Source organism: Rhincodon typus, chromosome 33 (assembly GCF_021869965.1).
Source record: "Rhincodon typus isolate 14 chromosome 33, sRhiTyp1.1, whole genome shotgun sequence".
Classification (NCBI taxonomy): Eukaryota; Metazoa; Chordata; class Chondrichthyes; order Orectolobiformes; family Rhincodontidae; genus Rhincodon; species Rhincodon typus.
This window is the reverse complement of record NC_063364.1, coordinates 20,486,555-20,501,998: the sequence shown is the minus strand read 5'-3', so window position 1 is coordinate 20,501,998 and position 15,444 is coordinate 20,486,555. Positions and strand designations below refer to the sequence as shown.

Below are 15,444 nucleotides of genomic sequence, written 5' to 3'. Positions count from 1 at the left end.
ATTTAAGCAATACACAACAACTTAATAATGTTCCCCCCTGCAATTAACCCAAATGGTCTCTTAATTATCCTCGATGATCAATACTTTTAACACCTTGCATGTTGTTGTTGCAATACAAAACACAAATTGAAAACACACACATAAAAAAATCATTTTTCTGGCACAATTTCCCTTTCATTTAAATGAACAGATTGTACTCTTTCTTTCAGGCTCCAATATATCAAATGATTTTCTAAGAAAATAAAGACTCTGATGCTCTTTCCAGTTGCAGAGAGCAGAAAGGGGAGAATCATTATAGTGGTTCTCTGTTTTTTTTATGTTGTCTTTGTTTTTCTGGGTCTTCTGAACTGAGGTAGGAAAGTGAGCAAATGGAACAATTAGTAAAAGCACAAGAAAATGAGGGAAGTGGTATATGTACACCTCATTTTCCTTTTTGTATACCGGCTGGGTGTTCATAATAGGGGTGTTTGAAGATATTGTTGACAATCCTTAACCCATACATTAAACATCGGAAGGTCTTAGAGGCTAAGCTAATAACTGGAACCTGGAAGTCTAGGTAGGGTCAAGCAAGGCAAAGTGTGATCTCCATGTACAGGGAGAAGAATACATAGGACAAAATTGATTCTAATAGCTTTAGCAAAGCAATATAGTCATTTGTAGACACACAGAAACTACGAGTATAAATAGGACATTCAGCCCTTTGAGCTTACTCCACCATTCAATTTGATTATGACTGATCCTCCATCTCAATGTCACATTCCTACTTTCGCCCCATACCCCTTCATGCCTTTAAAATCTAGAAATTTATCTTTCTCATTCTTGAATATATTCAGTGACTTCACTTCCACAGCCTTTTTTGGTAGAGAATTCCACAGGTTCACTCCCCTTTGAGTGAAGACATCTTTCCTCATCTCAGTACTAAACGGTCTACCCCATATCCTGAGACAGTGAACCGTTGTTTGAGAATCTCCAATCAGGGAAAAATCCTTCCTGCATCTAGACTGTCCAAAATTATTACAATTTTAGAGTTTCAGTCAGATTTTCTCTCATTCTTCTGAACTCTAGTAAATACAAATGCAGTCAAAACAATTTCGGCAAGTCCTGCCATACTTGGTATCAACCTAGAGAACTTCTGCTACACTTCCCCTATGGCAAGTATAACCTTTGTTAGGTAGGGGCACCATAACAGCACACAATACTCCAGATACGATCTCATCAAGGTCCTGTATAACTGTAGTAAGACATCCCTCCTTCTGAACTTAAAACCTCTAGCAGTAAAGGCCAATATACCTTTTGCCTTCCTAATTGCTTGCTGCATCTGCCTGTCTGCTTTCATTTACTGGTGTACAAGGACACCAAGGTCCTTTTGTACTTGCACACTTTTTAATATGTCACTATTTAAATAATACTCTTCTTGTCTGCTTTTAACATCAAAGTGTATAACTTTACATTTAACCATATGGTAGAAGGATACATGAAGTTATAATGTTTCTAATGGCCTTGGTTGAAGCCAAGATGAGATTAGCCATGATTATATTGAATTGCAGCAAACTCAAGGCACTGAATTACCTAATCCTGCTCCTGGTTCTTCTGTTGATGCAGTCTAAAAATTTGAGCCGGACCATTCAGGAGTGATAAATTCGTAAGAGTTGTACAGCGCAGAAAAACCCTCTTCAGCCCAACTCACACAAATCGACCAGATATCCTAAATTAATTTGGTCCCATTTGCCAGTATTTGGCTCACTTCAGTACTTCTATAGTTAAAGTGTGATGGGTGTATGGAACTCTCTTCCACAAATGGCAGTGGATACTGGATTAGTTGTTCATTTTCAATCTAAGAACATTAAATTTTCTGAGGAAGGGTCACTCGACCCGAAATGATAACTCTGATTTCTCTCCACAGATGCTGCCAGACCTGCTGAGCATTTCCAGCAATTTCTGTTTTTGTTTCTGATTTACAGCATCCACAGTTCTTCTGGTTTTTACTTTTTATAGATTTTTTTGTTAAGCAAAGGTACTAAGGGATATGGACCAAAGATGGGTATATGGAGTTAGGCCACAGAACAGCCATGATCTCACCGAATGGTAGAACAGCTCCAGGGCTGAATCATCTACTCCTGTTCTTGGCAAGGCAATACTGCCGTTTGTATTAGGGAGAGGAATACACGATGCTAAAATGTTTTTAGGGACCTTGGCAAGGCAATTGTGGAATGGGATCAATGTATAAGAACAAATGAGGAAAGAGGAAGAAATCCTATTTCTACCGAGGTAAGGTACATTAAAGGAAAATCTGTTGAGAGGAAATATCAGCGCTTGTGGAAACGCAGTGCTCCCAGAAGAGACTGTCTTGAGAATTGCAAACAGCGCAACCAAAGGGCCAAAGGGACTCATGCGACGAAACGTTACACCAGAAAGCGTGCGGCCGAGGGGGTGACGTCACCCGAAGGTGAAAGAGCCGGACACCACAAAAGCGAGCGCGAGCTCGACGGGCACGCGCGCGGCGGGAACGAGCGCCGGGCGCGCATGCCTGGCCGCGCCGAACGATCCGGGCATTTTAAAAATAAACCGAAGCAGCGGAGCGGACGCTCGGAGAGAGGAGCAAGCGCTGCTTTCCGATTGTCGTGGTGGTGGAGGGGGGAGACCCGGCTTCCCCTGGGGAACAGGGTTAGAAAGAAAGAAAGAAAATAAAGAGGGACTTTTTCCTGAAGGAAACAAAATAATAAGATATCATTCAAGCGCGAGCCGAGATGTTTTGAAGTGCGGAGGTTATTGAGGCAGCCGGACCGGACCGGACTGAGCTGCCCTGCCCGGGAAGATGCATCTCCATCAGGTGCTGACCGGAGCTGTCAATCCCGGGGATAACTGCTATTCGGTTGGGGGCGTCGCTGACATCCCGTTCACGGTGAGTCTGTGTGTGGGGGAGGAGATCCGGGGGTGGGGAGTGGGAATCATTGGCTCCGATGCATTGCGGCTGCAGGCCCGACCCGGGCTCGAAATAATGTCGCCTCAGCCCTATAGTGCAAAGAAAAACTAGGAACGGGGATTTCACATTTTTACCTGAAATTCCCCCACCCCCCTCCCCCCGTCTGAAATCAGTGCAGCCTGGAATGACAGCCAGCGATGGTGCAGCAGGCCCTCCGACCACAACCGGAGATCACTGAAGCTTGAATTAACTTGTATTTGCAGTATTGATAGGGGTGGTGCATGCCTGGCTGCTGTTGGCTTTAATTCTCCCTAGTGGTCTTACAGTAAACAGATCGAAGAAATCGGAGTGCAATTACTCAGCTACCTCTCTCCACCCCAAAGCTCTGCGGCTGTCGGGATTCTGGTGACACACCTGGAGTGTCAGCATAAATCTGCATTTTCCCTGTTCTGTACTTGGATTTCGTCCTTGTATTGGTTTTTGCAAAAGCATTGTCTAAAATCTTAATTTCTTTACCATGGTTGGGGGTTGGCTGATGTTGCGCTGTTGTTTTTTTTTGCTGATTGCTGGCTTGATGGCATTAATAAATAATGGTGCTGAAACTGGCTGTCGTTGCCGGTGCCCTTCACAATTTCCAACAGGTTCCCATTAAGTTGTTTGCAATGGGGTTTTGCACCCTTGCCGGGGCAGTAGTGCGTGTAGATTCAGACCTGTGCTGATGCTTGGAAACTGCAGAATGCACAGTGATTGTGCTTACAACCAATTGGACGCGAATGCTAGAGAAAATTCGATCACCCGGTGTAAACCCATCGGAATCGAGCTCCCTTGACTGTTGCAATTGAGAAGTGCGGAACGGAAACGAACCAGCCGGACAGACTCAATAAGGATCCTTAATCGCTTTGGTTCATTTGCCAGGAATTTGCAATGGTAAATTCCTGAGTACAGGACTTGAAATGCTGAAGAATTCCTTCCTAAAATGATGCTGCTTAAATGACAGGAGATGTAGCAGATACGTAGCAGGAGTAGATGTAGGGTATGCCAAGCTGTTACATACGAACAAGAAACAAGGGAGGCCACTCGGCCCTTCGATGTTACTCTGCCATTCAATAAGGTTTTGGCCGATCTGATTTTAATCTCGTTCAGCATTCCTGCATATTCCCAATAATTTCTCATTCCTTGGTAGAATCTATCTACATCTGCCTTAAAATATTTAAAGATTTTGCATTCACTGCCTTTTGAGGAAGGGAATTCCAAAGACACTCAACCCTCTATCATTTAAAAGACATCTGGATGGGTATATGAACGTGAAGCGTTTAGAGGGATATGGGCAAATGCTGGCAAATGGGACTAGATTTATTTTGGATATCAGGTTGGCATGGATGAGTTGGACTGAAGGGTCTGTTTCCGTGCGGTATGTCTGTGTGACTCTATGACTGCGAGAGAAAATGTATTTTTCATGCTAACCCTAATCCTAAATTCCTCCACAAGAAAAATATCCTTTCCATGTCCACCCAGTCAAGTCCTCTCAGGATTTTCTATATTTCAAATCAATCACCTCTGATTCATCTCAACTTTAGAAGATACAGAACTAGCTTTTTCTTCTTAAGGCAAGCCACTCATTCCAGGTATTAGTCCAGTAAACCTTCTCTGAACTGCTTCCATTGCATTAACATCATTCTGTAAGTATGATGATTGGTACTGTACGCAGTACTCCAGATGCAGTCTCACTAATGCCATGTATAACTGGAATGTAATATTCCTACTCTTGCATTCAATTCCCCTCTCGATAAAACATAACACTCTGTTAGCTTTCCTGATTACTTGCTATATCTGCATAGTACTTCCCGCGATTCATGCACTCGGACACCGTGATTTCTCTGCATCTCAAAGCACTCCTCCTGTTGAGTTCTAAATTATTTTCTTTTCTCTGGAAGAAAATGCCCCTTTCATAATTTGTAGCACTTGAATGATATTGTAATTTTTTTCTGAAAAATTGGCAGCTCTGTTGAATTGAGATCAAGATTCAGACTTAAGTACATATTCAAGGTTAACATTCCTGTACAGTACTGAGTGGAACTCCTTTCCCTTGTCACTGACTTCATCCCTGTCTCTATTAACTGGCTGAGGTAGAAGCAGGCTTATTGCAGCTTTGGTGCCATGTGACCCCAAGATGGTTTCCAATCATACATCTATCTATCACTGAGACTACCTATTTCCAAATGGCATTGTCCACTTTAGCTAATCTGCTGCTGAAGCCCTCCCTTTGACTTGGCTATTCTAATGCATACCTGGCTGGCCTTATGATTTTATTTTACTGTATGTAACTTTGAAATAATTGCTATGTCCTAATTTGCATCAAATTCCATTTGCCCAGCATCTTTGTTCATTGACCTACATTGGTTTCCAGTTAAGCAACACCTCTATTTTAACATTCACTTCATATCCTTCCTCTCTCTCTCCCTATGTGGAATTCTCCAACTCCCTACTTTTTCTTCCTTTAAATGTGCTTCTTAAACCCAGTGTGATAGAGTTTTTGGTCATTTCTATCCTAATAACTCATTCTGTAGTTTAGTGCCGATTTTTTTTTTTTTTTTTTTTTTTTTTTGTTTTTGTTTTTGTTTTTGGTAAAGGTCCTTTTTAAGTGCTTTAGTTGTTTTGCCACATTTAAGAGCAAATAAATATAAGTTGTTGAAGATGGACGATTTGGAAGATCCACAAAACTAAGGTTTTGTCAAAGCACAAGGTTCCCATACACTCTGATCTGTCTACTATGCCAGCATACATCTCCTGTCCAAAAAGAATTCAACCCACTCAAATACCATTTGCCAAAGTTACTCTCAGTCATCAGAAAATGTCATCAACAGTGCTAGCAGGTGGCACTTGCTTATCCATAGAGTGCTCATTGATGCTCAGTTTGTCAATTTGAGTTCCGCCAAGAATTCATCATAGCCTTGCTCCAGTAATTTAAATGAATCGGATTTCAGAGGTAAGAGCCATTTTCTTTGACATCAAAGCAGCTTGACTGTGTTGGACTACCAGGAGCCCTAGAAAAACTGAAGTCAATTAGAAAACTGTCCATTGGCTGGAAACTTGGCACAAAAGCAGATTGATGTGGTCTGTAGAGGTCCATCATCTCAGCCCAGGCATTTTTTTTTTGTAGAAATTTCTCGCAGCAACATTTGTAGGCCTAGCTATTGTAAACGACGTCATCAGTCACTTTTTCACTGTCATAAACCAGAAGTGGCACTGTTTACAAGTAATAAATGTTAATCACCATTTGCTATTCATCAGTGCCCAGATACATTAAGATCTGCACAACATTTGGCCTTGGCTGATAAGAACCAAATAATGTTTGTATGACAAGTGTCAGGCAATGGCCATTTTTCACAAAAGAGAGCCAAATCACACCTCCATGATATTCAATGATATTACCATAACATCCTACAGCTACATTAACGCCATGGCTAGTAGAACACATCAGAAGCTGGGTATTTTATGGTATTCTGTAGCGAATGATTTACCTCCTGATTCAAAAGTCTACTCGAGTAGCCACAAGGCAGATACAAGTAATGTGATGGCATTACTTCTGACTTGTCTGGATGCATGCAGCTGCAACACCAAAATGTGATAGCTTTCAGCTTAAAGTGATCCACTTGACCAGCACCTCATCAACTAGATTAAACATGCATTCCCTGCAGCATCTGTTGAGAGAGAAACTAAGTTAATGTTTCAGATTATTGACTTTCATTCAAACCTTCCGAAGGAAGATCAGTGATCTCAAATGTTAACTGAGTTCCTATCTCTACAAATCCTTCCTGAATATGTCCACTGTTTTTTTTTGTGTTGCTTTTGTTTCAGACATACAACAGATGCTGGATTTTGCTTTATTCCTCACTTTAGCAGAGTTATGAACAGCATCAAATGTTATTAAAGTTTGTTGTAACAGTGGGATTTCCCGCTATCAATGTTTGTCACAAACTCTGTGCCCTAATCATTGGCTCTATCTCTTTGCTTGGCTGCTGTCTTGAGTCTGAGCCAGAGCTGAACTATATCTTCTGCATCAGCCAAGCAGCAGCAACAAGTTTTATTTACATAGCACCTTCAAGAAAATTAAAAAGCCCCAAGCCACTCCACAGACGCAGTTTTTCTTTAATGCATGACCTTGAAACAGAGATATTTGGACAAATGACCGAAAAGCTTGATTTTTTTTAAAAAATGGACTGTCTTAAACTAGGAAGTTAAGTTGTGGTGTTGAGGTTTAGGGCTGGAGGCATGGCCATCAAATTGTGGAGTGACTAAACAGGATGTACAAGAAGCTGGAATTAAAGGAGCACATATCTCAGGGTTATCGGGCTGGAGGTGGTAATAGTGATAGCGAAGAGCCAGGCTGTGACAGGATTTGATCTGATTTGCTTTGATTTGATTTATTGTTGTCACATGTACTAAGATACAGTGAAAGGTATTGTTTTGCATGCTATTCAGGTAGATCATACCTTACATAAGTACGTTGGGGTAATAGAACAGAATGCAGAATTTATGTTACAGTTAGAGAAAAAGTGTAGAGAAAGATCAACTCTGATATGAGAGATCCATTCATAAGTCTGATAACAGGGGGAAGAAACTGTTCTTGAATCTGTTGGTACATGTTTTCAAACTCTTGTATCTTGGAAGAAAGTGGAAGAGAGCATAATTGGGTTGGAGGTGACTTTGATTATTTTAGCTGCTTTCCCAAGGCGAGGGAAGTAAAGGTGGAGCCACTGGAAGGGAAGCTGGTTTGTGTGATGGACTTAGCTGCATTCACAACTTTTTGTAATTTATTGTGATCTTGGGCAGAGCAGTTGCCATACCAAGCTGTGATACATCCAGATAGGATGCTTTCTATGGTGCATCTATAAAAATTAGTAAGAGTCATTATGGACATGCCAAACTTACTTAGCCTTCTGAGGAAGTGGAGACATTGGTATGCTTTCTTGATGTGAATTTTAAGGTGAATGCAGTTTTTAACCAATAGTTAGTATGGATTAACTTGCACAGATAGGTGCACCAATTTGGAATGTGTTAGGTCATGGCAGTAATGTTTTGGATGACCTCCAGTTTGTTGGATAGAATGTGAGATCCCAGCCAGGAGTGCTTTAGAATAGTTAAGTCTAGTGTTAACAAAAGCGTGGATGAGAGATTCTGAAACTGAAGAGCTGTGGCAGGTGCAGAGACAGATAATGTTACGGAGGTGAAAATAAACAATTTTATGGCAGCACAGGTATGTTTTTGAAAGCTCATGTCCAAGTAACACCAAGGTTGCTAACAGACTGGTTGAGACTTTTGCAGTTGCCAAGAAGAGAAACGGAGTGGAAAGTTGAAACCAAAGACAATGTTTTCAGTCTACCAAATATTGGATTAAATTTCTTCTTATCCAGTACTGGATATTGGATCAGCAGCCTGATCATTTAGAGGCAATGGGGGAAAGTGATGATGTGATAAAACTGTTGGTGTACATTGGAAACTGATGTTACTCATATGATGTCTCTGAGTAGCATCGTACAGAAGTGTCTTATGCTTGAGCACAGCAAAGGCATCAGTTCAGGGAAGCAAAGTCATTGGCAATTCTTTAGCTAAGAATGGAACCAAGTAAGTACAATTCCACCCAGCTGACAGTGATAAAGATAATATGACAACCGTATCAAGGGCTGTACACAGATCATGAAGGACCAGAAAAGGTAGTCTGTCCTTAGCACTTTCATGTAGAATGTCATTTGTAATTTTGAGAACTATTTTGGTTCTGTGGAATGAATGGAACCTGATGAGAAGGATTCAAAAATGGCACTGCTGCCATTTTTGCCAAGTGCTAAAAGAAGGTATGAGATGGATCTGGCAGATAAGGTTAAAGATAATTGGAAGAGGTTCTATAGCTATATTAAGATAAAAGGGTGGCTAGGGAGAGAATAAGTCCCCTTAAAGATTAGCATGGCTGTCTATGAGTGGAGCCACAGGAGATGAGGGAGATTTTTAGTGAATATTTCTCCTCCATGTTTACTGAGGAGAGAATCATGGATGCTTACGAAATAAGGGAAACAAGTGGGGATGTTTTGGACCGCATACATGTGACCAGAGAGGAGGCGTTTGCAGCCTTGAGTGCATTAAGGTCGGTAAATCCCATGGGCCTAGTCAGGTCTGTCCTTGGATGTAGTGGGAGGCTAGGGCAGAAATGCAGAGGCCCTTGCAGAGATGTTTGCTTCATCATTAGCCACTGGTGAAGTTCCGGAAGACTGGAGGGTGGCTAATGTTGTTCCATCATTTAACAAAAGTAGCAAAGACAAGCCAGGGAACTACAGGCGAGTGAGCCTGACATGAGTGGTAGGCAAGTTATTGGAGAGGATGCTGAGGGACAGGATCAAGCGACATTTGGATAGTCGAGGTCTGGTTAGGGATAATCAGCATGGATATATGTGTGGGAAGTCATGTCTAACAAACCTTTTAGAATCTTTCAAAGAGGTAACCAAGAGGATAGATGAGGGTAAAGCAGTGGATGTTGTCTACACGGACTTTTGTAAGGCCTTTGACAAGGTCCCACTCAGCAGGCTAGTCATTAAGGTTAGGTCACATGGGATCCAAGGAGAGCTAGCTAATTGGATTCAAAATTGGCTTGATGGTAGGAAGCAGAGGGTGATGGTTGAAGATTGTTTCTTGGACTGGAGGCCTGTGACTAGTGGTGTGCCACAGGGGTCGGCGCTGGGACCTTCGTTATTTGTTATTGTATGTAAATGATCTGAATGTGAATGTACAAGACATGTTTAGTAAGTTTGTGAATGATACAAAATTAGGAGGTATCGTTGATAGTGAGGAAGGTTATCAAAAATTACAGAGGGATCTTGATCAGTTGGGGAAGTGGGTCAAGGATTGGCAAATGTAGTTCGATACAGATAAGTGTGAGGTGTTGTACTTTGGAAAGTCACACGAAGGTAGGACTTGTACAGTAAATGGTAAGGTCCTGAAGAGTGTTGTGAAACAGAGGGATCTAGGAGTACAAGTACATAGTTCATTGAAAGCAGCGTCACAGGTAGACAGGGTGGTGAAGGAAGTTATTTAGCAAGCTGGCCTTCATCAATTGAGGCATTGAGTATTGGAGTTGGGACATTATGTTACAGTTGTATAAGTCATTGGTGAGGCCACATTTGGAGTATTGTATACAGCTTGTCCACCCTCTTATAGGAAGGACATAATTAAACTGGAAAGTGTGCAAAGAATATTTATGACGATGTTGCCAGGATGAGTAGGACTGAGTTACAGGAAGAGGTTGGCCAGAATAGGACTTTATTTCTTGGAACGTAAAAGAATGTAGGAAGACCTTATTGAGGTGTATAAAATCATGAGGGGCATAAATAGGATGAATGCATATAGTCTTTTTCCCAGGGATGGGGAATTGAAAACTAGTGGACATAGGTTTAAGGTGAGATGGGAAGAGATTTAAGAAGGACCTGAGGGGCAACTTCTTCATGCAGACAGTAGTGCATATATGGAATGGGCTGCCAGAGAAAGTGGTTGAGGCAGGTGAACATTTAAAATATATTTTATGTACATGGATGGGAAAGGTTTAGAGGGATATGGACCAAATGCAGGCAGTTGGAACTAGCTGAGTGGACATCATGGTCACCATGGACCAGTTTGCATGCTGTATTACTGTATGACTCCATGCTCAAAAGACTCGTACAAATCTGGGATGCAACAACAAATTCTGGACTTTGGAGAAGGAAGGGAGATTGAGATGTTGCCATAATTTGCAAGGACAGAGGAGGCAAGGTTCTTATTTTGAGGAGAAGCTTGAATACGCAGATTTGAAGTTGACAGGGATTGAACATGAGGAGATATCATACTTTCACCTGTATCTTTACTTATCTCTTCCCTTCCCCCATCTTGACTCAATTGCTGAAACCAACATGCACACTCCTATGAAGTTCCTTAGAATATTTTACTACATTGAAGATGATATACAAATGAAAAAATATGATTTCTGAGGAATGCAAAACATGGACCTGAATTTTAAATATTAAACAGTGTGGAGATAGCTGATTTGAGTCAGGCAGATGGGGAAAAATTGGCTTCCATGATCTTAATGAAGATGGGAAGAAACTAACTAACTGTTGAAAAATGAATGTGGACAATGGAAAATGACATTATTGCACACTGTATTCATACTTCCCTATGGTCAAATAATCTGTCAGTAGTCATGCTACTTTGATGAGGACTGTTAGTGAGAAAGATAAAAGAAGGGACTGTTTTATTTGAATAAATCCGAATACATTGGTGTAAACTTCAGGAAGTTTTCTTTGTAGTGACAGTACTAACGCTGGGCATAGTTTAAAGTGAAGACTTGCATACTAATATTAAACAATTAACTCCTTTTGGTAATAAATCATATTATCTGTTTTGAAAATAATTTTGGGCTGTGGGTTTTCTACCGTACAGCTTTGATAAATTCCTTGAGAATCTTTTGAGATTTTTCTTTTTCATTTCTCTACTAATTATTATGTTGTATTAAAAGATAGGAAGCATCCTTAATGGAGGCAAATCAAGTGTTTCAGTGACTTCTGCTTAAACTCATTAATATTATTGTGTGAAGTTAGACTGTTATTTTTGCACACAAAGTTGAGACTTACTCAGTATAATCCATTACTTAGGATGGAATGAAGGCATCAGATGCTTCAAAACTGTGATAGTCCATTCCTTGCTTTCTTGTACTTTTCTGATTTGATTATACTTCGCCAGTTTATTGTTCTCCAGGACTGTCAAGCCCAGTTGCCTAAAAATCATTATTTATTAATTTTAAACATAGCGACACCCAGAAAGTTGTCATATTTAAATATAGTTTAGCATTGCAAATTGTGTACTTGAATATGCATGTGATGGTTGCATGGGTCAGAAGTGATTCCTCTTGGCTGGAAGGTCCATGTTCAAGTCTCACTGGAGATGTCATAATATACCCAAACAGATTTGTTTAAAAATAGTTATATTGGATTGAAGTTGAGATTTCTTATAAAAGATTTTCCCTCACTTTCACAATACTATTTTTAATTGTTGTAACAATGTGATAGTTTCAGAGTTTCCAGGGTCAGAATTTTAATTTGGAACTGGATGTAGGTTTAGCATGGCAAACTGAATCCAGCTCTCCAAATTCCACATTTATCTTGAGTGTGTTAGGTTACATGAGCACGAACCTGTCAAGATATGTAATTGATCAATGATAATTTTTAGCTTGTATCGGATTGCTATAGCAAAGTTGAATGACAATAAAGTCAGACACCTCACATGGCATTGACCCAGGCTTCTAAAACAAGGGCATCCTCTGCCCAGTCGATCATGAACATCTGGGGCTTCTGTCAGAATTGAGTAGCTGTTCTACAGCCAGACATAATTCCCAGGTGAATCATACCTTGTAGCCAACACGCCAGACTTTTCCTGTACCACCCTGGATATATCTCGGTTCTGTCCCACCAGCAGGACAGTCTCAACAGTGCATTTGTATTGAGTTACAAAGGAGTGTCCGTGGAAGCCTCAAAATTGAATCCGAAACCTGTGAAGAAAAATTGATGAAATTCGTGCCTGTTTTCCTTGGAGAGGAGAAGAGTGAAAGGAGACTTTATTCAAAATCATGAGAGGTCTGGTTAGAGCAGACAGAGATAATCTGATTTGGTTTGTAAATGGATAAAAAACAAAAGGGCACAGATTTTGAATGCAAAAGAAATAAATGTGATCAGTGAAGAAACTTTCATGTTGTGAGTGCTCTGACCTGGAAGATACTGACTGGAAGTATGGGGAGGTAAATTCATTCAAGGCACTTGACTGATGGTGAAGAAACAATATTTTCAAATCAGATGGTTACTGGCTTGGAAAGGAATTTGCAGGTGATGGTATTCCTGTGTATTTTCTGCCCTTGTCCTCCTAGATGGCAGGGGACATGGTTTTGAAAGGTGTTGTCTAAGAGTCTTTAGTGAATTTCTGCAGTGCATCTTGTACATATGCTGTCATAGTGTAGCAGTGCATCCAAGGCAGTGTTTGTGAAGCAGGGCCCACCCTTTGCCTGGCTTAACTCCATTGTTGCATTTTTTTTTCAGTTTTCTGACAGTCAACTCCAGTTACTTCAATTTGAAATTTGGATTGTTCACTTTAATGTTGAACTTAAGTTTGGATATTGTGGATCTGCATCAAATCTGCCTCCTCTCATTCAACAGCAAATGTAGCAACAAATGTTTAATAAAGTGACTTAAGTTTTTAAAAAGCCACTGACAATACACTTAATATATTGTTTAGGTTTCCCGCACACCATTGGGATCTCTGATCCCAAAGTGATTGCAGATTAGAAAATTTAGGCTGAATTCTATTTTTAAAATAATCTCCCCTGATTAGGGGGACCAGTACAATAACCTAGGATAAAACGAACTACAACAGGAAACAAGAGTCTTTTCATGTGCTGTCAACTGTATCTACTTGTGGGCAAAAAGCTAGAGATTTGCTCTGATGATTCTTATGGTGTAGTGTAGGTCTCCTGGCTCAGAGGCAGGGAGACTAAGTTCAAGACCACCAACTGCAGAGGTGTGTAATAGCATTTCTGAACAGGTTGGTCAGAAAATGTATAGATTGGTTCTGTCAAATGGCCTGTATCGAATTTTGAGAGAAGACACTTAAGAAACTATATTTTTCACATAGCTTTCTCGATTGTACATTAACATTTCACATGGCTCAAATTACCAGCAGATGAAATATTTACTCTTCTTTTTTTCTTTGCAGTATAGATTTTTTTAATGAAGTTTGTAGGATGTATTCCTAGCAAAACTCAACTATTTACTGACCATTGATTGGCCTTTTTCAAAATTCTGTTTACTTACTTGTGATTTGGGTATATGATTACTTTATTTTGTTTTATTGGTGCAGATTGGGTTAATAGACAAATGGCTTGGAGTAGGAAGGTGGAATCATGGAAACCATACTTCTTAAATCAGTTCTGTGGTTTACAAGCTTTTCAGTATTATATTTTCACTCTTATGGAGACAAACCAATGGCTGTTTTGTGGTACCTGTTCAGTCAGTGTATTATAGCAAGGGCAAAGATTATTTTGCAGGTAGCAATGAATGTATTGAAAGCAGTTAGAAGTCAAATTTGAAATGTAATTTGTGAAGAGAAAAGAACTTTATATTTCATTTGTATCAGTTTGAAATTTGCTACAGTATTTTTTTTCATATTGTGAATTCTGATGTGCTTAGATGTCTATTTATAATGTTCTTACAACTTTAGCCACTGCTTCCCTCAGCATGTTTGCATTATTAACACAAAGGATATTGAATGCAGCTTCACCTATGAATAGCTGACCATGTGGCTAACAAGTTTGCTCTAGCTTAACCACCCATTACTGCAGATTATCTGATGATCTTGTGACATCCTTAACATTATGCCCTTTACTACAGAATGTTGTGTGCAGCATTTTGTAATGTGGACGGAAGTATTAAAGCATTTAGAACTTGAAATTTGTTTTGCATGCAAATCTATGTAATGAAACCTAACCTAATCACTTAGTTTTATGCAGTTTGCAGTGATTCCTTACATACTGAAAAATGTTCTTTGATACAGTAAGTATTTTTAACAATACTAAGATAAAATTAAATTGAGAATTTTTCAAATTCCCTCTTTTTCAAGCTGCACTCATTCTCCTCTGTCAGAAGTATTAATTTCCATAAATTTAAGCTCAAGAGCAGAAATAGCTTACTAGGTGTAGAGCTGGATGGACACAGCAGGCCAAGCAGCATCAGAGGAGCAGGAAAGCTGATGTTTTGGGTCCAGACCTTCTTCAGAAATGGGGGAGGGGAAGGGGATTCTGAAATAAATAGGGAGAGAGGGGGAGGTGGATAGAAGATGGATAAAGGAGGAGATAGGTGGAGAGGAGACAGACAGGTCAAAGAGGCGGGGATGGAGCCAGTAGAGGTGAGTGTAGGTGGGGAGTTAGGGAGGGAATAGGTCAGTCCAGGGAGGACAGACAGGTCAAGGAGGCGGGATGAGGCTGGTAGGTAGGAGATGGGGGTGGGACTTGAGGTGGGAGGAGGGGATAGGTGGGAGGAAGGACAGGTTAGGGAGGTGGGGACAAGCTGGGCTGCTTTTGAGATGCGGTCGGGGGAGGGGAGATTTTGAAGCTTGTGAAGACCACATTGATACCATTGGGCTGCAGGGTTCCCAAGCGAAATATGAGGTGCTGTTCCTGCAACCTTCAAGTGGCATTGTTGTGGCACCGCAGGAGGCCCAGGATGGACATGTTGTCCAAGGAGTGGGAGGGGGAGTTGAAATGGTTCGCAAATGGGAGGTGCAGTCGTTTATTGTGAACCGAGCGTAGGTGTTCCACAAAGCAGTCCCCAAGCCTCCGCTTGGTTTCCCCAATGTAGAGGAGGCCTCATCGGGAACAGTGGTTACAGTAGACCACATTAGCAGATGTGCACATGAACATGTGTTTGATGTGGAAGGTCTTCTTGGGGCCTGGGATGGGG

The 15,444-nt window shown here is 40.8% G+C and overlaps 1 protein-coding gene across 2 annotated transcripts in view; it reads left to right on the top strand.

Annotated features, from left to right (window-relative positions):
• Positions 1-2,565: 2,565 nt before the first annotated feature.
• Positions 2,566-15,444, top strand: part of dmxl2 (Dmx-like 2) — a 122,041-nt gene continuing 109,162 nt past the window's right edge. For both annotated transcript variants that reach the window (XM_048616014.1, XM_048616013.1), the window contains exon 1: positions 2,566-2,902. In XM_048616014.1, the coding sequence (XP_048471971.1) occupies positions 2,816-2,902 (87 nt within the window). In that variant the 5' untranslated portion in view covers positions 2,566-2,815. The remainder of the gene's footprint in view (positions 2,903-15,444) is intronic.